At 40.5% G+C, this 22,248-nt stretch overlaps 1 protein-coding gene across 2 annotated transcripts in view; it reads right to left on the bottom strand.

Moving 5' to 3' along the window:
- The window catches only part of PARN (poly(A)-specific ribonuclease), a 183,548-nt gene that overhangs the window by 110,545 nt on the left and 50,755 nt on the right, over window positions 1–22,248 (bottom strand). For both annotated transcript variants that reach the window (XM_055409530.2, XM_055409531.2), the window contains exons 19-21: window positions 13,347–13,402; window positions 12,286–12,372; window positions 9,526–9,600 (exon numbers count right to left, since the gene is read on the bottom strand). In XM_055409530.2, the coding sequence (XP_055265505.1) occupies window positions 9,526–9,600; window positions 12,286–12,372; window positions 13,347–13,402 (218 nt within the window). The remainder of the gene's footprint in view (window positions 1–9,525; window positions 9,601–12,285; window positions 12,373–13,346; window positions 13,403–22,248) is intronic.

Here is a 22,248-nt window from a genome sequence, read left to right as displayed (position 1 = left end):
TAGGAAGAGTCCAAGTTACTGTCATGCTCTTAAACAAATCTGCCTGAAACAGATTTCACAGCAGAGGTGCATAAGACCGCTAACTCTTAAGATTAAACACATAAGGGAATTAGGCAAACAAGAAGGTTCCTAATAAATATTATTAAAAATTTCCACAGTGCCTTTTGTGGATTAAGTGATTTACAGGGGGAATAAAAAGAGTCAGTTGCTCTTACAAGCTTTCAAATGAGAAGACATCAACACAAAACATACAGACATGCAGGCATTTTTTTTTTTTTAATTTTAAGATTTTGGCCACAGTCCCTAGACATGCATGCTTCATACTAATAATGATTTCCCTTTACCAAACTGAAGTACTCAATAAGCCACTACTATTTTTTAAAAAAAATATCTGTTCTGTATAAAAACAAATATAAGGACTTCCCTGGAAGTGGTGAGGACTCCTGGCTTCCACTGCAGGAAGCACGGTTCAATCCCTGGTCAGGGGACTAAGATCCCACATGGTGTGGTCAAAAAACAGAACAGAACACTGCTTTCAGGATCCAGTACTTACGGCACAAAAATTATGTATAATTTTAACCAAAAGTTAAGTCCTCTATCCTCTCCCTCTGGAACAAGCTTATTTAAAAGAATTTTTATTTTAAAAAGGCATGTTGTAGTTGAACTCATTTATTTATTGCCATAATTTACAATTCAAGATAACTGTTGAACCCACATACCATTTAAGATTAGGAAAATTACCAAGAAAGGAAAAATATCACTTATTTTTTGGTTCTTAACTGTTCTGTGCATTTCTTCTTTGACAAGAATAAATATACAGAAACACACTAGCCAACTATGAAAAGCACCACAGAAGCAAAAACACCAATCATTTGTCAGGATATTGTCTATCAGTATATGCGTGGTATTTAAAAGGAACTTGGCCACCTCATGCAACGAGTTGACTCACTGGAAAAGACTCTGATGCTGGGAAAGGTTGGGGGCGGGAGGAGAAGGGGACGACAGAGAATGAAATGGCTGGATGGCATCACCGACTCTGTGGACATGAGTTTGAGTGTACTCCGGGAGTTGGTGATGGACAGGGAGGCCTGGCGTGCTGTGATTCATGGGGTCGCGGAGAGTCGGACACGACTGAGCGACTGAACTGAACTGAAACTTTTTATTTTGGGGGGGCTTCAAAATCACTGCAGACGGTGCCTGCAGCCATGAAATAAAGACACTTACTCCTTGGAAGAAAAGTTATGACCAACCTAGACAGCATATTAAAAAGCAGAGACATTACTTTGCCAACAAAGGTTTGTCTAGTCAAGGCTATGGTTTTTCCAGTAGTCATATATGGATGTGAGAGTTGGACTATAAAGAAAGCTGAGTGCCAAAGAATTGATGCTTCTGAACTGAGGTGTTGGAGAAGACTCTTGAGAGTCACTTGGACAGTAAGGAGATCCAACCAGTCAATCCTAAAGGAAATCAGTCCTGAATGTTCATTAGAAGGACTGATGCTAAAGCTAGAACTCCAATACTTTGGTCACCTGATGTAAAGAGCCAACTCATCAGGAAAAGACCCTGATGCTGGGAAAGATTAAGGGCAAGAGGAGAAGGGGACGACAGAGGATGAGATGGTTGGATGGCATCACCAACTCAACGGACATGAGTTTGAGTAAATTTCGGGAGTTGGTGATAGACAGGGAGGGCTGGCGTGCTGCAGTTCAAGGGGTTGCAAAGAGTCGGACGTGACTGAGCAACTGAACTGAACTGAAACTTTTTAACTGAGTAGAAGAAGTAAGTGACAGGTTGTTACAGCATTAACATTAGATTCTCTTAAAATGTTATTAAACAAAGAGAAAGACGTAGTTCAAGCATGGCATAGTACAGCAGGAAATTTTGCATCAAAAGCAGATGCTATAGGGGCAACAAATGAAAAGAAAAGGTAAAAGCATTCCACCTCCAAGATGGAGGAATAAGCTCCTAACAAGCTGACCTTTCCACTGATGACAACAAAAGCTCTGGAGGAAAATGCTAAAAACAAGTATTTAAGGGCCCTGGGACAGAAACAGAGAGATACTGGAGGGGAGTCAAAACTTGAAGGAGGCAAACTAGCACAGAGTGAATTTCCTGGGTTTTTGGATTTATGTGACTTTGCCCTAAAGGGAATCTGTAGTAAAAAGGGCAAAGAGGAATTAAAATTCTTTTAATTAAAGAAATAAATAAAGAAATCCCATGTCTTTCTCGTCGGAAGAGTCGGGGCTGGGGAGGGGAAGCAAGGGGTAACGAGTGGCAATACGGAATGATGAAGGAATCCTAGAAAAGAGGAAACAGGGTATGGGTGCCCCAATGCGGGGCTTTCCAGGGGCACTGCTGGTAAAGAACCTGCCTGCCAACGAAGGAGACATAAAAAACACGGGTTCAGTCTCCTTGGCTGGGAAGATCCCCTGGAGAAGGGCATGGCAACCCTCTCCAGTATTCTCGCCTGGAGGATCCCGTGGACAGGGGAGCCTGGTGGGCTGCTGTCCATACAGTTGCCAAGGAGTCAGACAGGACTGAAAAGCAACTGAGCACACACAGCACAACCGACTGACCCCTGGCCATGTGTGTGGCAGAGTAAAAGCAGTCTGAACTGCTAATATCCAAGCTACTTCCCATCACACGCATGTGAGGCTCTGGAGTTTAGGCTAACTGCCTGTTAAAGCTAAAACAAAAACAGCAACATTCTTCTGAGGCATATAAGTGAATCCAAAGTCACCACAAAAGAATAGTCACACTGTCCAGGAAACTATGAGGAGTCAGGAAAATGTGACCCAATCTCAAAAACCAGGTAATCAACAGGTACCAATGCTTAGATGACACAGACATTGGAATTACTAGACAAAGACTTTAAACTAGCTATTCTGAATATGTTCATCAAGGTAAAGGTATATAGGCTCAAAATAAAAAATCTCAACAGAGAAGTAGAAAAAGTGAAAAATAAACTGAATGAAAATACGGAACTAAAAAATACATAAAATTAAAAATTCACTGGACGGGCTTAATAGAATAATGATGACTGAAGGAATAGTCAGTGATCTTGTAGGTCAATAGAACTGATCCAATCTAAAGAAGAGGGAAAAAAAGGTAGAAAAGAAATGAACAGAGCATCAGGAAACATAGGAACAAAATCAAAAGGTCTCCTACATATAGGTAACTGAAGTCCCAAAAGAAGAGGTAAGAGAATACAGAACAGGAAAAATATATACAAATAACGTCTAAAAACTACCCAAACCTGATAAACGACATAAATCTATAGATTCAAGAAGTTCAGTCAACCCCCAAAGGATAATTACAAAGAAAGCCATGCCTACATACATCATATTCAAACTCTAAAAAAATCAATGGTAAAGAGAAAAATCTTTAAAGTAGTCAGAGAAAAACAATTCATTACAGAGGGCAACAGTGATTCAAATGACTGCAACCTTGTCATCAGAAACAATGGAAGCCAGAAGATGGTGGAACATCTTTAAATGCTGAAAGAAAAGCCCAGAATTTTATTCCCAGCTAAAATGTTCTAAAATGCTTAAAGAAAAGCCCAGAATTTTATACCCAGCTAAAATGTTCTATATGAATGAAGGCAAAAAAAGACATTTTCAGATAAAGAAAAAAAAAAAAGAGAAACAGCTGCCACCACGCCAGCACTATAAGAAACACTAAAGAAGTTTTTCAGGCTGACGTGAAATGATTCCCCAAAGAAACCTGGATCCTCAGGAATGAATGCAGACACTTGAAATGGTAAATATCTGGGGAAATAAAGAAATTCTTCCTTTTAATTTCTTAAAATACATATGATTACTTAAAGCAAAACTATAACACCATTCTGTGGGATTTATAATCAGAGCACTTGCAATGATACCTATACCAATCACAGCCAGAAAGACAGTAGCAATTAGAGTAAATGGGCCTATTTAAATGTACTGAATTCTGTGGAATATATACACAAAGATTTCTACCTATATATAGGTAAGGCTTCTACCTTCTATATGAGAACATGAATTCTAAGAGGACTCTGAAAAGTTATGAATATATGTTGAAATTTCTAAAGCAAATAGGTGTAACACTAAAAAAGCCAACAAAAAAATTAAAATGGAATTCTTTAAAATTTTTCAAATAATCCAAAAGAAGACAGGAAAGGGGGAAACAAAGGAATAAAAAACAAAGTGAATAAACAAAAAACGAACTTTAAAATGACAAGCCTAAGCATAGAAATAATTACACTAAACATCAATGGACTAGATACTTAGCATCCCGCTAAGACCCTCTCCCAGTCATTGATTTTGACCTCTTCTTGGTTCTAATACAAGCATTTAAAGCTATAAGTTACCTCAAAGCACCGTTTCAGGTACATCCCATCAGCTGTACTTTGTGTGCATTATTGTTAAGTTAGCTACATATACACTGTTGGCTGGGCGTGAGGCCTTGTGCACTCACACTGGAGAAAGAAGGTCCACCCCAAAGTGAAAACTGGGGCAGACTTATGAACTGCTTGAAGGCGGGATGCTGGATATTCCCAAACCTTGCTGGCAAAAGCAGAAAGCCTTAATGGCTCAAGGTGCTCAAGCACACCTGACTGATCACTGGCTGAACTGCTAAGCTATTGGAAGCCAGGCTCAAAAATATTTTAGAAGACGGGGGAGAAAAAAAGCACATAACTTTCTACTTCAAGAAACTGGAAAAAAAGAGCAAAGTAAATCCAAAGCAACTTAAAAAAAAAGAAAGAAAACAACAAAGCAGAAAGCAACAAAATAGACACCAGCAAACAACAAAGAAAAATGAAGTCAGCCAAAAGCTGGTTCTTTGAAAAGAGCAACAAAGTCAGGAACTGAGAGTGACTGAGGAAAAACGAGAACACAAATCAATCCCACAAATGAGTACCTCCACAGATTCGGTAAACTTTAAAAGGCTAACAAAAAGCACAGGTGAAGTTTAAAGTTATAAGCAGCCTCTTTGGAAATCCAGTACTGAATAATCACCTCAAAAACCACATCACAACTCTGATGTTTATCTGTTCAGCACAATCACAAGCTGGGCTTTTAAAAGGATGATTTAATATAAATACACTCATACTAGGGACTGAAGTGAAGCTGTAAAGTCAGGTACATACCCATCCCCATAAACTCATCATGAATAAGCTCCTAAGGCAGCATATCAGGAATTTCTGTAACTCCCTGAATGAGGGCTAGCTTTACAAAATAACCACTAGGTTTTTTTACTTCTTCTACAGTGCCTTCATCAATTTTTGCTTCTTAAAATTTCTCTGTAGTATTCATGGTGTGCTCCAACCTCTGACTTTCAAAACAAATGAAAAGCTAATTTTCCTCACACTATTTCTATAAGATAATGCCTTATAATGTATTTAAGGGGTTTCCCTGGTAGCTCACACTGTAAAGAATCTGCCTGCACTGCAGGAGACCCGGGTTCGATTCCTGGGTCAGGAAGATCCCCTTGGAGAGGGGAATGGCTACCCACTCCAGTATTCTTGCCTGGAGAATTCAATGGACAGAGGAGCCTAAGGACACATAAGACAATGTCTAAATACTGAGAGTAAGACTAGGAAGAGCCAGTACATTTGAAATATTGTTGAGCTCTTTCCCCCATTTAACAAGACAGGATTAGGTATATAAAAATCTTAAATATGTCTGAGTTATTCAGATGTGACCATTACAGATGATTTCTTATTCAATGACTGAGAAAAATTCTCAAACGATGAGGCTAAGTGATCTCCTCCACGGCGTCAAGTCCCACACTGGCCACAGGCTGTGTTCCCAGACAGAGGGGAAGAATGTGAAGAAACAAAAAGCAACAGGAATCAAACTAAATGATACTCAGGAGAGAGTTTTAATCATTTTGATAGACCTGAGAAAGAGCTGTCATAGTCATGAAAATGCTTTGAAGAAATCTTGATTAGACTCAGCACGATGAAAAAATTAAAAAAAAAAAAGACAGGTGTCAGTAAAAAAGCAACTCCTTAAATGCAAATCAAAAATAGTTTGTAACTGAGCCAAAGAAGCCATTATGAGCTGCTATATAAATAGGCATTTAATGATTTTTCCAATGTTATGTTATTGATCTTACAGGCCCTGTGTTTCCGCTGAAATGAATAAGTAATTTGTTTAAGATAACATTAACAGGATTTGCAGCATATTAAATACCTTGGGTCTCGCTCATTGGTAAAATCACCACAATAAAAAACAAATTCTACACTGTCTTTCAGTGAAACATTTGCATCGTTTTAGAAATCACAGCACAAGGCCTGAGACACGAGATACACCCAGCAAGTGCAAAAAGGCATTTCTAAGTCATGACACCTTGACTGGCATTTATTCAGCTCAACAACATACACTTCTAACATCAGACCCTACAACCTGAAGCCCTGAAAACACAATGGCAAACAAGAGATAAGGTCCCTGCTCTCAGAGAGTTTCCAGTTCATCTGGGAAGACAACCAAGGAAGCCAGGTATGCTAAGAAAGGATACCAGGCTCCATACAGAGAATGGGGTCCAAACCGCTGTAAAGGGAGACTGAGAAAATACCTGGAGACATGGATGTTGAGGCTGAGGTGAGGATGGAAGTAGGACAGAGCCAGGCTTCTGGAGGGAGAGGATGGCTGAGCAAAAGACGGCTCCTGGCCAAGAAAACTGCAGTCATAGGCACAGTACATGCAAATAGCCAGGTATTTACATTAAGAGTTGTCTTTTCTGTCAGAAGAGAGACTACTGTGGAATATTAGACTTGCTTAGTAAAGCTGCATGTATCAAAAGACAAGTCACAGGACTTTCCTGGTGGTCCAGTGTTTAAGAACCTGCCTTCCAAAGAAGGAACGCAGGTGTGATCCCTGGTTGGGCAACTAAGCCCACGTGCCGCAACTACTAAGCCCTCAGGCTCTAAAGCCCATGCTCTGCAACAAGAGAAGCCACTGCAAGGAGTGAGCACACTGCAACTAGAGAGTAGCCCCAGTGCACCAAAACTAGAGAAAGCACACATGCTGCAACAAAGATCCCCAAAATAAAAATAATAATAAAATAAATAAAAAAGAGAGGGAATTAAAAAAAAAACACACAGTCACCTAACTTCTTAATCCAGGAGGAAAAAAGGTAAAAGGTCACAATTTCATCTTGGCCAATTCCCTACATGGCCCATTCACATGCCAGGCATGAGGGGGGATCCAGTGGTGAATGTGTTTGTGTCTCAGTCACTCAGTCATGTCTGACTCTTTGCAACTCTATGGACTGAAGCCCGGCAGGATCCTCTGTCCATGGAATTCTCCAGGCAAGAATACTGGAGTGGGTAGCCATTCCCTTTTCCAGGGGATCTTCCTGACCCAGGGATCAAACCAGATTTCTGGCATTGCAAGCGGATACTTCATCATCTGGGCCACCAGGTAAGCCCCCAGTGGTGAATAAGATGGGCAAATGAACAAATCAGAGGACTTCTGTGGCTGTGATTCTGAAATCTAGCTCCCTGATTTCAGGTATCACTGAATAAAATATTGAGCTTAAAAGCTACTGTACTATTGAAAGATGCAAAAATAAGTAAGGGAATAATCATTACAGGACATCAAATACAGTATAACAGGAACATTAAAAGAAGCTTTGATACCTCTTACCCATAAACAAGGGAATTATGCTTGCATTTTCAAGTAAATACTATTCACTAGTGTCTTACAGATTCCAGAATTACACACATTTATGTTTACTGTTCACAGCAAGGGAGGCCAGGCAGTATCAGAATAATTACTACCAATTGTCAGGCACTGCTGGTAGAGTGCCAGGCTCTTTGCTGGGAACTTAAAATCTGTGATCTGGGGGCTCCCTTGATGCTCCAGGGGTTAAGGCTCTGAGCTCCCGATGCAGGGGCTGGCGAGCCCCTGGTTGGAGAACTACATCCCACAAGATGCAAAGAGTTCACATGCTGCAGCTAAAGATCCTGATGCTACAACGAAGATCAAAGATCCTGAGTGCCACAACTGAGACCCAGGCCAGCCAAATTAAGTAGACACACAGAAAACAGGTGACGTCATTTTACAAAGGAACTATCATCATCTCCTTCTCTCATCCTTCTCTCAAGTGAGGAACTTGTGGCTTAGAATTTATGTGACATGCCTCGAGGCGCATGGCTGACAGGTGGCAGAGGCAGGCTAGTTCCCATGTCAGTGTGACTTTAAAGCCTGTGCATCCCCTTCGCTCCCACTGCACAGCATAATTCCTTGAAGTCTCACAATCATCTTAATCTCAGGGTCCTTGCCCCCACACTTGAAGTCATCCTTAGCTTTCTAATAACCGATTCTCTTCAGATTCCATGTAAACTGTTTTTAAGGATTGTGGGGGGATGGGTCACAAATAAGCAAATATGAAAACATGTAACTATTAATAGCAATATAATTCACACCCTGTATCCAGTACTGTTCCTGGTGTCATAAGCTCCTGCAGTGCCTTTCATATTGAAATCTACTTCGAAATAACCACCATAAAAGTTCAAAGCAATGCCAGCTTTAGATACATAATCATCTCATGTAATCCTCACAACAATCCTAGAAAATCCGTAACATCGTCCTCAGTTTATAAAGATAAGCAGAAGCTTATTAAAGAACTTGCCCAAGGTCACACTATAGGTAGTGCAGCAATATGATTCCAGACACTAAACTCTCCATTTTCATAAAATGGCATATATTCCTGTGATGGTTATATACTTTTTAAAAATATACTAAAAAATATTTGGTCTGAATTTGTGTATTTGTAGAAATTTTCATATAGGACTGCTTATATTCTGCTCATACATCAGTCAGAATTATATACTTTCATTCTGTGGCACTACATTTAATAAGAAGAAAATGTTAATCAGCATACTTAACATTTTCATATATTTTTATTATTTGCACTAGGGAACTTGAAATCTATGTGAAGAAGTAGCTGAACAATACATATTTTCTTAATAGCATTGCATCCTAAGAAAATAGGATGTTTCGTGATGGTTAAAATCAAAATAATTTAGGGTCCAACAATAAGAGAGTTGGTATTCGACCTTTTTACAATCCTAATTTAGAAGCAACTAGAGTATCTTTCAGTTTATTTGTTTGTAAAAACAAGTATTTGATACCAGTTTAATGAAATAAGTGAATCGCAAAAAGTTGTAAAATAAATGGGAAAAGTATAGAGGCAAACAGGTCAATATAGGAATCACCATCTGGTATTCCCCATTCCTCTCAACTTGCTATTTATATCCTTCAAAGTAAACATACAAATCATTTTAGAAAAGGGGCTATAGGAAGGGAACAGAAAAAATGAAAAATATATGATAGAGTGTATCTAAAGAATCTATACATTTGTCTTATTTTTTCATCTACATGCGACACTTACTAATTACTTCATTTTAGAGACAAGCTCAAAACAAACCATGCAGCAATGCTTGTGAATCAGCTGACTGAACACAGCATCTAGACTGGGAAGTGGGCAAGCTCCCACTTTTAATCAATATACAAAACAGAGGCCCAACACACTTACCAATTGGTACTTGTTCAGGTTGGCTGAGAGAAACAAATGCTGATGTGTCATCAATCCAAGATATCTGAATGTTACCTGAAATATTGAATTAAAAGCAAAATAAGCATTTAGCCATTTAGATAGCTATTAGATTCCATTTGTACATCTGATATATTTCAGAACATCCATCAATTTAAAGAGAGATGTGGTGTTAGTTTAAAAGATGATCAAAATCTCAGCACTGCAGAGAAATAAAACTTAAATCTATCATAGTAGCTACTAAAGTTAAAACTTCAAGAAACCAGATAAACTAGGAAAACCAGAAGAATCGTCTAAAGTTTGTTTTAAAAACAAACAAAAAAAGATCCTTCTGGACTAAATCCTGAGGCAGTTTATCATTCAACCCAATCTCCTGCCAGGGTTAGAGACTTTTTTCCAATTAAGATCAGGAGTAGGGAGTACCCTGGTGGTCTAGGATTCTGCACTTTCACTGCTGGGGTCAGGATTGAAAATAAACAAACAAATGAAAACTAATGAAGACTTAAATGAAGGATTATGCCAGGTTCATGCACTAAAAGACTAAAAGTCCATGAACCTGGTATGTTTTTAAAAAGATCACTAGTAAAACCCAGAGAGCATGCATGTAAGAAATAAGAAAAAGTTCATGCTGATCTCAAGGCCAGGGAAAGAACTCAAATAAAGAAAAAGAGGTAGGGGATAAAGGACGAGGAAAAGAAGGCGTCAGAGAGAGGAAACCAAGACAGACCAATACAGAAAAGAAAAACACAGAGGGACAGAAAGCAGTATAGTGGCACAAAATGACTTTCACATACAGAGACAAGTCCTCTGCAAAGGCGAAACGCAAACAGAATAGAATGCGGGAGAGTGGACAGAGGCAGGAGAGGAGCAGAGGGCCGGGAGCTGGAGAAAACCCAGGGGCAAGCAGAAATCTACCCACTACCCTCTTCCTGGAAAAACACAGAAGACTGGAATTTTTTAAAAATGGCTAAACATCACCAAAACATAGTGATGAAAAAATGGCTTATTATCTATTAAAATTTTTGAAGGCTTCAGAATACTTGAAAACTGCTTTGCATCTCCTTCACAGGAAAGAACTTTCACTTCCTGCTGCACCGTGGGGCGCCAGGACCTCCTCAATTACAAAAGTCACTACCATTACTTCCTTAGCTCTCTACCCTGTATGTTTTTTTTAGACAAATAGTATTTGGGGGCTTCCCAGGTGGCTCAGTGGAAAAGAATCCAGCTACCAGTGCAGGAGATGTGGATTCAATCCCTGTGTCAGGAAGATCCCCTGGAGGAGGAAATGGCAACCCACTCCAGTATTCCTGCCTGGGAAATCCCAGGGACAGAGGAGACTGGTGGGCCATAGTCCTTGGGGTTGCAAAGAGTTGCACACGACTTAGTGACTCAACAACAATATTTAACGTTTCTCAAGTAGTTACTCTAGGCCACATACTATTCTGAATGCATTCCATGGATCAGCTCATTTTGATCATCCTGACAAGCCTATTAAATAGGCAGCAGCATCACCATCATCATCTCCAAGGAGGAAACACACAGCGGTTACCTGTTCAATATCACACAGCTAACCTTTCTTTAATTAAAATGAAAAATATTCTACTCAGAGAATCCTGCTGAATTTAGCCAATTAAAGTTTAAGTAAACAGGGGTAAGAGCAACACAAGATGGGAAAGAACATCGAAAGCTTACCAAAGGAATGTGCTGTGAAATCTAACTGCATTTAAATTAAAAAGCAGGACTAGAATTTCAGAAGTCATTTAGACTACCTGCAAAGATTAGGATAACTTGCCAGAAATATATTTGCATACACTTACGTTCCTAAAAATTGCGCAATGTTTTGTACTTATAAAAGCTAATATATGTTTATTTTAAGAAATATTGAAAAGCATAAAAAGGAAGAAAAAAATCCTATCTAAAACATTCAGTGATAAGAGCACAGTGCATCCTTTCAGTTTGATTTCTAAGTTCAAGAAAAATGACGTTAGTTATATAGGAATTCTACTTTGTATCTGCTTTTAACTACAAATGGTAAAATATAAACACTTTACCATGTTTTAACAAACTCTTCAACTCTTTCTAAAAGGGCTACATACTAAGCTGTTGGGGAGACACATCAACATTCACCCAACATGCTTATTATTGGACATTCAGGTTTTTGTTGCTTCCATTTTAATCACAAATTTACAGAGATGACAGTTTAAATACTTTGTTTATTAAAATTAAGAGACACTCCTGAAGACTTACAATCAGAATGGCCTTTATAAACCCTAATCAGAAGACTATTCAATTTAATCTAATCGACTGACCTGATAAAAAAGGTAACAGAAGAACCTACCTCATACTTGGTCCTCTCAAACATCCATGGTTGTCTGCTGGACTATTCAATATCAAGCAGCAACTGTCTGCCCTTATGAAATAGGTACTCTCTTTCAATTTCATCTTAACAATGATTTAGCCTAGACTTCTTCCCTATGGGTCGTCTTAAGGGGCTAACTGCTCTCGATTTCCATGGATATAGAAGAATAACAGTGCTCTACTGTGGGATGCTAGCAAAAGGTCCTCAGATCATATTGGCGTAAGAAAGCAGCATACCAAGCTCCAAAAACTCTGAGTGAGATGAAAACTTTGCAATATTAATCCTCTTTTATGTCCAAGCTAAAGCCATCTATATACTCTGACCACCTAAACCGAAAGAGGAGCAGGACCCTAAAAGGACATCTATACTTATGTTTGACTTACCAAAGGCACTGAAAAGCTGGTAAAGGTCGCTCGTTTTCCATTCTTTGGGGAATGTCACATGGAGGACATGATCACGTTTAGGCTGCACTACAAAACAAATTTTTGATGAAAGGTTGATGGCTGAAAAGTGGACAACAGACCAGGGTTCGTCAATGAAACTGAGCCCAGGCTAACTTGGAGAATCATTACAAAAGCCTTGCAATTACCAAATGAGCCCTAATGTCCATGTTTATCTAACTTAAAAAAAAATGCACTGTCCAAATTGAATGGACTAACTGTGTTTGAACAGACGCAGTCCCGAGTCATAATCTTGTTTCCTAATCCCACAGCCACCACTTGAGAGCAAGAGACCGAACCACTCAAGTCATTGGTGGTTACAGACTGGGGATGACGAGACTCAGCTCACAGAACTGTTGCAAGGATGACAGGTTTGAGCATCAAAACTAATATGAAGTGCAACACAGTATGTCCTCAAACGTCTACTGCAGTGATTATTATCATCATGTACGAAGTGCAATTCCTCTGTTTCTATATGCCTATGACTTATATTAAGGCAATTCACCAAGGCTACAAAAACAGCAATGGAAAAGAACAATCAGAAGAAGCAACAACTACCTCTCAAACAGCCTGGTTGGCCAAGCTCTTAAAAGAGGAAAGAAAAAAAAAAAAACTACCCACAAAACTTAAATATATACATACTTAAATAACTGGAAAACAGAAAATGTACTGTTATTGACATGGCTAGTACATCTTGAAATCTATTACATATATAATGTATTTACAGAAAATCATGAACTCAGAGTGAAAATGGAGTAATGATGAGAAGATATATATTTTTTTAAATTCAACTCATGTATAAACTGGAAAACGTAAGTAAAGAGATGGGTTAATCAAGGCCCAAGGGTAACATTAACTTAAGTGTACTATTCATATCAACCACAAAATCACTGGCTATTTTTAAGTGAATAAAGCTCTTTCTTCAGTAATTCTGTTCCTGTTATCCTTTCCAGACCACACACTTAAATGTGCAGATGCAATGAGAAAATAAAAAAATCACTTACAGTCTGGTCCTTCCAAGTTTAGATAGGGAATATCCATGACTCTCATAAGAAATAACCTACCAAAAGAAAAGGAAAATGGATAATGGACTAACTTGTATTTTTTTTTAAAGCAACTGATATAAATATCTAGAAAATTCTTTCATAGAAGCTCCTTAATTATATTACCTTATTTCTAAAATTATTTTGAAGAGTCTTAAGATCCACTTAACATCTTTCTCTAGGGCTAAATATTAGTCAGACACGACTGAGCACACTTCTTGAGTCTGAAGTATTAATTATAAATAGAAAACAAAAGCTGGTATCCCCAATACCTACAACAGTTCCTGGCACTCAGAAGCTACTCAGTATATATTAGCTAAATGAATAAAATTAGTCATCAAAGAGTCAAAACGAAGTCCTCTGCTGAGCTGCCCTGTTAGTCCAGAGAAACTGAGAGAAAACAAGTCCTACAGTGTGTCGACCATCTTAACCCCCGTGAACAACTGTCCCCACAAACTGTAAAGGCAATCCCTATGGACTGGTGTTCTGTGAGCTAGGAATGTATCACCAGTGTCTTTCTTTTCTTCTTTTTTTAAAGTGAAATGCCATCACTGGATGAGTACTAATCTTACTGGGTGAACTGTCATTGCTGCTGCTGCTGCTAAGTCACTTCAGTCGTGTCCGACTCTGTGCGACCCCATAGACGGCAGCCCACCAGGCTCCCCTGTCCCTGGGATTCTCCAGGCAAGAACACTGGAGTGGGTTGCCATTTCCTTCTCCAACGTGTGAAAGTGAAAAGTGAAAGTGAAGTCGCTTAGTCATGTCTGACTTGTAGCGACCCCATGGACTGCAGCCTACCAGGCTCCTCTGTCCATGGGATTTTCTAGGCAAGAGTACTTGAGTGGCTTGCCACCCATTTAAAACATATTAAAAGCATGAAGCAAAATAATCCTTGGTAAAAACAAACAAAAAACCTATCACACTGATAGAAACCACAGCAGTCATTTATGTGTACTTTTAAAATGCATACAAAGGCACTTTTTAAAAGAGTGCTTCTAAATTACAGCTCTCCATAACAATTTGCTTTTATTTGCAAGATTGTGGGCAAAACATCAGGCATTCTGTTGTCTGTAAGATGATTTTAATGAGTTTTATTTAGATAACGGCATATTGTGCATTTCTGGTAGGGACTGCATTATACAGCAAATTAAAAAGGCAATCCAAGTGCCCAACAAGCAATTAGTTTGGCTTCACTGACCTGCAATTAAGGCACATTATTACCAGGCATTCAAAAGCCAGGCAGGGCATGATCCAGTTTACAAATGGAACCATCAGCATGAATACCACTGTTCTGTGAACGCCAGAAAAAACAAAGTCCTGGTACTCTGCGGTTTGAGGACTTGTTGCCTAGCCTACAATTTAATAAACCAAATCCTATGGCTAAGAAACCAAATTTATTTTTAGTTCACTAATTTAGGCTCAAGTGTACTATTCTGGATCCGGTAGCTGGTTCACCCAGTTTAATCGATACCTCCTGCAATGCCAGAAAACAATGAGACATGTAAAAGCATAGATTCCCCTCGAAAGTGGTTGTTAATATTACTGACAACCAGAACCTGATAAGTTAGTCCTGGGTTAGAAGGATCTATATTTTTATGGTTCAAATAATTCTCAATTCTCCATTTAGTAAATTGAGAGATGGCTCCCAACTCTAAACCAAAAAAGGAAAAAAAAAACCCAAAACAACTTTCAGTAAAAGTTGAGTTGAAGAAACATATCAACTACTATAAAAATAAATTGTGTACCCAAATTTTAACAGAAGAATAAAAACTGAATCAACAAGATGTTCACTGCTATACCTTCAAAAGCACCAGTAATCAAAATCAACCTCCAGATTCAACAACATGTGTGGGTGGGTAAATTACAGTTCATCATTCCAACAGAATTAATTTCAAGATAAGTTTCAAAAAATTCAAAACATCAGTAACTTGCAGGGCAATTTTTAATTAAAAGAAAAAAGCCCAAAATTTTATACTATGGTGACAGCTTTGTAAAACACTGACAACATTAAACCAAAAAAAAAAAAATACTCCCCACTTCCTGCTCTGAAAAAAAAACAGCCAATGGTTTTGGGAAACTGAGTTTTGTTCTTCAAAAATCCTTTTGTGAATATTTTTTAGACTTAAACAAGAAAACAGAGGCCCCAGGGGTAATAACTAGAGATTTTCTTAGAGAAAGTTCAACTGAAAACACCAGGAGAATCAATCCTGCATATCCTGGCACTGCCCCACCTGCTGCGGGGAGGTGAAGATAAAGTAAAATCACAACTCTGGGTGTGCAGCTGCTTTCTTTCTTTTAAAAACACTGTTTTCCTCTTAAAGCCATGTGGCCTCACCAAGTTTAGAAAATCTGTTGTCATATAAATACAAACAAGGATGACATTGAAAAAACAGACTTCCCCAGTTCTCTCACCATGTAAATATGTATTTTCTTAATTTTAAAGATACATTTTGTCAAGCATCACACTGGCTGTTTGTCCTTTAGTATTTCATCTTGATCATAAGTTATCGTTTCTGTTTAAACTCAGTAAAAATTTATTCTCAGCAGAAACAAGCAAAAGATTTTTTTTAAGTTAGTTAATCCTACACTACCTTGTTTGCTAGCTCAATACTTCAACTAAACAGAAACCCCTTCTAAATGAACTATATTAATAGCCCTTCTCACTCATCCCTCCACCTTCATGTTTGGGCTTTACAGAGAAGCAAATCACCCCAAACCCTGGAAGAACACGCAAACCAACTCTGTGTGTGACTTGGCTGACTGCACCCCATGCAACTGGGAAACCAATTCTAAAACGAGCTGAGCGTCTGTGGAACAGAACCAAAGTCAACTCGCCGAGGGCCTCCCTCTCCTTTTAGGCCAGATGATTTGCAGGCCACTGCTCTGGAAGCATCCCCGCCTGCCCTTTTGAGGGAAAATTAAAACATTTCATTGCATGCACGCCTCATACTGACTGGCTGTCAGATGGCCTACACTGACACCCTGGGATGATCTGATAAAATACCTCATGTGCGGCTCATCTGACCCAACAGTTTTCATTTTAACATATGAGAAATGCACTAGGCAAGCAGAAATACTGACAAGCACATGAAAGGATGCTCCTTCCCTGTGAATTGTATTGAAGAACAGTCTCTCCCAGAAGGCCTTTCATCTGCAGATATTGGAAACACACTCGGACCATTGCTTGCAGGAAATGTTATTTTTATTTCATCTGAGATTCAGGGCGGCTATAATTTGGGAGAGACACACAAGACTGTGTGGGGCCCTGGCCACGTTCCTGCAAGCTTCTGATGAAACACTATTTTTGCACTTATTCTCTGAAGGACTGACAATGATTCTGTCAAAGACTAAAACTAAAGTTCCCGGCTGATACAAGGGCCATCCCAGTACACCACATGACTCGTGTTCACATTCTAGATGCTATCAAATAAAGTCTACCCTTTGGGGAATTTGTCAGTTTTTTAATGTTCCATGATACTGGCGATGTTGTTCAGCGCGGCTTTCAAACATCCGGACAGATCCAAGGGTGGAGCACAGCATACTCTGGGGTCATTCACTCAGCAGACTGGGTGACTTCAGCTCAACCTCTTAATAGGCTACACAGAATAGGCTGTGGACAATGCCTTTATGTCCAAACAGCCACCCAGCTCTGCTGCCATATGCTGCATGGCACTCACGGAAAGTCATCTGCTGACATTCTTTTCTGACCATGACGGTATGACACTGTGATCTAGACTATGTTAGAAGGCTTGTAGTCATAGGAGAATTTCATTTCAGACATAAAGCTTCTTAGGACCCTAGAACCTTGAGCACTTACCAAAATGTGTTTCCCCAGACAGGCATCTTGATAGGAATGCAAATTCCTGGGCCCCACCCACTTAAGTCCTACCGACTCAGAACCTGGGAACTGAAAATCACTGGGTTCACAGAAAAAAAGTATGTTTAAGACTGTGTTAATTTCCACAAATGATGATTCACTGATCAGCTGGGTAATAATGACTTGTGTCAACTTCTCCAAAAAGGTATTAGTCTTAATGATTTGTTTGCAGTAAATTATTTTGACTTAAGAGAAACAGAAACCTATCACAACAAACATCAAGGACTACCTCAACATCCAGGCAGCAATAACATAAGGCTTCCACCATTCCCTGAAACCGGGAAGTCAACTGTGGCAAACTAGGTTCTCTGCAAGAGGTCAATTGGGGGAAACAACTGCTGACAACTGTTTTCCTCATTTTGAAGAAGAAAGTAAAAAAAGATGGTGTAAACTACTCTCTTGGCAACTCACTGGCAAAAGTCCAACCCTTTCTATGACCTGGCGACAAAGCAGCCCCTCCGGCATCACAAGCTTTAGCCACTAATACGGCCCCCACGGCTGGCACACACACACACACACACACACACACACACGTATCTCCAAACTTGTCAAAATTCTCCAACTTTACCAACAAGCTTCAGACCCAAATTCTGGCAAGCACAAGACACACTGAGCAGCTCAAAAGAGGTACACTAAGGTCCAATGGTATTCTTTGAGACACAAGAGTTTGTCTTGGACTGTGGCTTATCTGAATCATTTGCAGTTGTCCAATGTGAAGTGAAGTGAAGTCGCTCAGTCGTGTCCGACTCTTTGCAACCCCACGGACTATAGCCCACCAGGCTCCTCCATCCATGGGATTCTCCAGGCAAGAATATTGGAGTGGGTTGCCATTTCCTTCTCCAATGTGAAAATAGATGGCAAACAGTGCTGGAATTAACCTGCTTTATGCAGCTGTGCTCAAGAAAACATAAAGGGCAAAGGTGACATTCAAAAATGCAGACAGGAAGTCCTGAAGGTGATTTAGGAATATTTTGCACAGAGGCTCAAACCTCTGGGAACCAAAAAGATCATTACGGTTCGTTAAAATTCCACATGACCAAGTCTACATGTAAAGCCAATAATTCTATTCAGAAATGAAAGGAAATATTTCATTTTGCTCCTGCAGCAGCATGGTTTCCACTGCTGTTAAGTGATGGCAGAAAAAGACAGTGGATCAGTGACTTGCACTTGGGGCCACTTAAAGAAGCAATCGGCAGGACTTCCCTGGTAATCCAGTGTCTAAGACTCTGCACTCCCAGTGCAGGGGGGCCCTGGGTTCAATTCCTGGTCAGGGAACTAGATCCCACATGCTGCAACTCATGATCCCACAGGAGTTCGCATGCCTCAACTAAGGATCCCGCATGACGAAAGAAGACCCGGCACAGTCAAATAAATAAATTCAAAAGAAAGAAACAAAAGAAACAACTGGCAAAAAACCAGTAATACCCAGCACAGGGCAGTGGATGTGCATCTGACAGAAGGCCCGACACACAGGTTAGGCTGTAAGTGGACCATGATGTTCGCCCAACACACCACTGAAGATCAGCAATGCGGTGCTGCTAACCACTAGTTTTAACATCTTTGAAAAATCCTTGATTGAATTTTTTTAAGTTACCAAATTATACAACAGCACAATCTCAATTAATAAATGAAACAGAGATAGAAAACACATTAGCAGGAAATACACCAAATGACAGTTTTTTTTTCGTTTTGGCTGGTGGAATTACAAGTGGGTAACTGGAAACAGTGTCAGACTTTATTTTGGGGGGCTCCAAAATCACTGCAGATGCTGATCGCAGCCATGAAATTAAAAGACACTCCTTGGAAGGAAAGTTATGACCAACCTTGATAGTATATTAAAAAGCAGAGACATTACTTTGCCAACAAAGGTCCGTCTAGTCAAGGCTATGGTTTTTTCCGTGGTCATGTATGGATATGAGAGTTGGACTGTGAAGAAAGCTGATCGCCGAAGAATTGATGCTTTTGAACTGTGGTGTTGGAGAAGACTCTTGAGAGTCCCTTGGACTGCAAGGAGATCCAACCAGTCCATTCTAAAGGAGATCAATCCTGGGTGTTCATTGGAAGGACTGATGCTAAAGCTGAAACTGCAATACTTTGGCCACCTCATGCGACGAGTTGACTCACTGGAAAAGACTCTGATGCTAGGAAAGGTTGGGGGTGGGAGGAGAAGGGGATGACAGAGAATGAGATGGCTGGATGGCATCACCGACTCTATGGACATGAGTTTGAGTGAACTCCGGGAGTTGGTGATGGACAAGGAGGCCTGGCGTGCTGTGATTCATGGGGTCGCGGAGAGTCGGACACGACTGAGCAACTGAACTGAACTGAACTGAACTGAATCTGTGCTTCAATCAGGATAAGAATATATTACTTTTTAAAAGGACAAGGTTCCTGACTAAAATAAGTGTTTGTTACGGCACACTCAGCCTCCTCTGATGCTCTGGTATCTGGAGGACAGGCACCAAGTCCTATCACACAGGGAAAGAGGAAGCAGCTTCTTCCTGCTCCGGTGGCTTACCCTTGGCCATCATAGGAGCAGAGACAGATTCAGACCCAAAGTTTCCCCATTACTAGTCTTATACTAAAGGCCTCACCTTCTCTCTGCCAGGTACCCCCTCACATGCATGTGAGCTAAATCGCTTCAGTCGTATCCAACTGTGGAATTCTCCAGGCAAGAATATTGGAGCGACTTGCCATTTCTTCCTCCGGGGCATCTTCCTGACCCAGAGATTGAACCCACATCTCTTACATCTCCTGCACTGGCAGGCAGGCGGGTTCTTTACCACTGGTGCCACCTGGGAAACCCACACCCCCTCACATCGGGCTTTTAACCCGAGCTCTTCCCACAGCCTCATGTGAAACAGTGAGCCTGCAGTCCCCGCAGGAGCCTCTAAGGGACAAATGAGGACTCGCGTCCTGAATCACCTCTAGTGCAAGAACTTGAGATGCAAGATATCAGACATAGGCTTTTGTCGGTATTTTTTGGCAATGCTCTAAGGGTTGATTAAATTATAGCTTCATGCAACCAGGCAGAGTCCAGATAGAAGAAATTAGGTTGCTTTGTGAGAAGAGCTTTGGGTTGACTGAGGAAGGCAACCAGGATGAAGGAGCAGAGAAGACAGCCATGCTGCTGCAGGTCAAAGGACAACCTTTCCACATCTGCAGTGCAGAACCAGCTGCAACCCGGGCCTTGGGCCTCACAGTCACACCTCCCCCACACACCATGATCACCATCAGGAAAACCCTGTGAATCAGCGCATCTTTGGGCTGAGTGAGATAATGAGGTGTCTAAATACAAGAGCTTTATTTTCTGTAAGGTCAGATCTATACACATACACACAGGCCTGAATGATCTAGAAGGATTTCTGATGTTACAGCCTGTCTTCATAAAAGAGGACAGTGTTTACTCTGGTTCTGCCTGAGCAAAAGGAAAACCCTCCAGCCCCCAAACTTTTCATTCTTCCACCTAGAAACTCAGTATTTCATTTAAAGAGTAAACATGTGCATTTGTTCAAGACTACACATCTCTTCCTAAAAAGCTTTACCTCAAAGAACAGATTTCCAAGCAAAACTGCACTCCTCTGATGCCACTGCAGACCGGAATACGGAGATGCCGAGTACAATCTCATCTCAGCACGATCTGAGTGGTGAATTAATTTGCACCTAAGTCCAAGTCCCAGGCCTCCCAGAGGAAAACTGAAACCTTTAACGACTGCCAGCTCTACTGTTCTTGCGAATGGTCTTGGTATTTCCTTCAGGGCACAGCAGTAAAAAGTACTTCATGAGAATCGTGTATGCAAGGGCTCATCATTATACATATTTATGCGCCATAGAAAACTAATTTTATCATCCAGGGTAGGAAGCATGCAGACATCTCTCACAAAATAAGCTCATTTATTTTGCTCACTAAAGCTCTTGTGTAAAATAAGAGGGCAACCCCTGGGTAGAGGAGAGTCACTGTGGCACCAGTTATTTTCATTTCACTCGGGGTCGGGGGAAGTGGGTGCACGTGCAATTTCCAATCTAGTTACTTGATGTCTTGACAAATAGAGCATTACCCGACATTTGTTCCAAAGCCAACTAATGTCCCTTCTCGGAGATGTAACGCAAGAAACTAGGGGGGTGTGGGGAAGAAAGGCAAAAGGAAAGAAAGTCAGCAGCTCGTTTAAACAGTCTCCATCAAATGAACCATATCAAATTACATCAAATAAAAGTGTTAAACTAAACACTGTACAAAGGCAACGTCTGCTGGACCTATAAAACAGCAGATTGTAAAATATCAGAGGAAACTGGTCGCACTTGATCCGGTGGTCCAAGTCAACATCTTTTAGAATCAGTGCTCAAGCCAAACATACAGAGAAAGAAATCTTTCAGTGATACTAGCATTGTCTTTTAAGAAAACGTCCTACTAACTGTCGAGCTGTCTCTTTTAGAGACTGATGCTCTCTAGGAGGAAGAATCCTATTCCCAGCTGAGGAAAGACCTGAGTTATCCCTGACTCGACTGTTTCTGGGGCCCTCAGCAGATGGCCTCAGCTTGCAAATGAGGGACCTTATTACCTACCTCCTCAGGGATGCTGTCAGAAATTATAGTCGCTATGGGTAAAACACTCTGAACCATGCAAGATATTCAATGGAGAAGATACTTGGCAGCTAGTCTAAATTCCCTCATGGCTCAGCCAGTAAGGAGTCTGCCTGCAATGCGGGAGACCTGGGTTTGATCCCTGGGTTGGGAAGATCCCCTGGAGAAGGAAATGGCAACCCACTCCAGTATTCTTGCCTGGAGAATCCCATGGATGGAGAAGCCTGGTAGGCTACAGTCCACGGGGTCGCAAAGAATTGGACACGACTGAGCGACTGAACAGAACAGAACAGAACCTTACATGAGGATATATCCAAAACTATCCAAGTGAACCCTACACACCATCACAACTGTCCTTACAAAAGAAAGAGGGAGACAGGATACACACAGAGGGGGAGGCAGAGA

This window comes from Moschus berezovskii, chromosome 27, assembly GCF_049115385.1.
Source record: "Moschus berezovskii isolate FMDL1 chromosome 27, NW_MosBer_1.0, whole genome shotgun sequence".
Lineage (NCBI taxonomy): Eukaryota > Metazoa > Chordata > Mammalia > Artiodactyla > Moschidae > Moschus > Moschus berezovskii.
The sequence above is the reverse complement of the archived record's forward strand: the minus strand, read 5'-3'. Positions and strand labels throughout refer to the sequence as shown.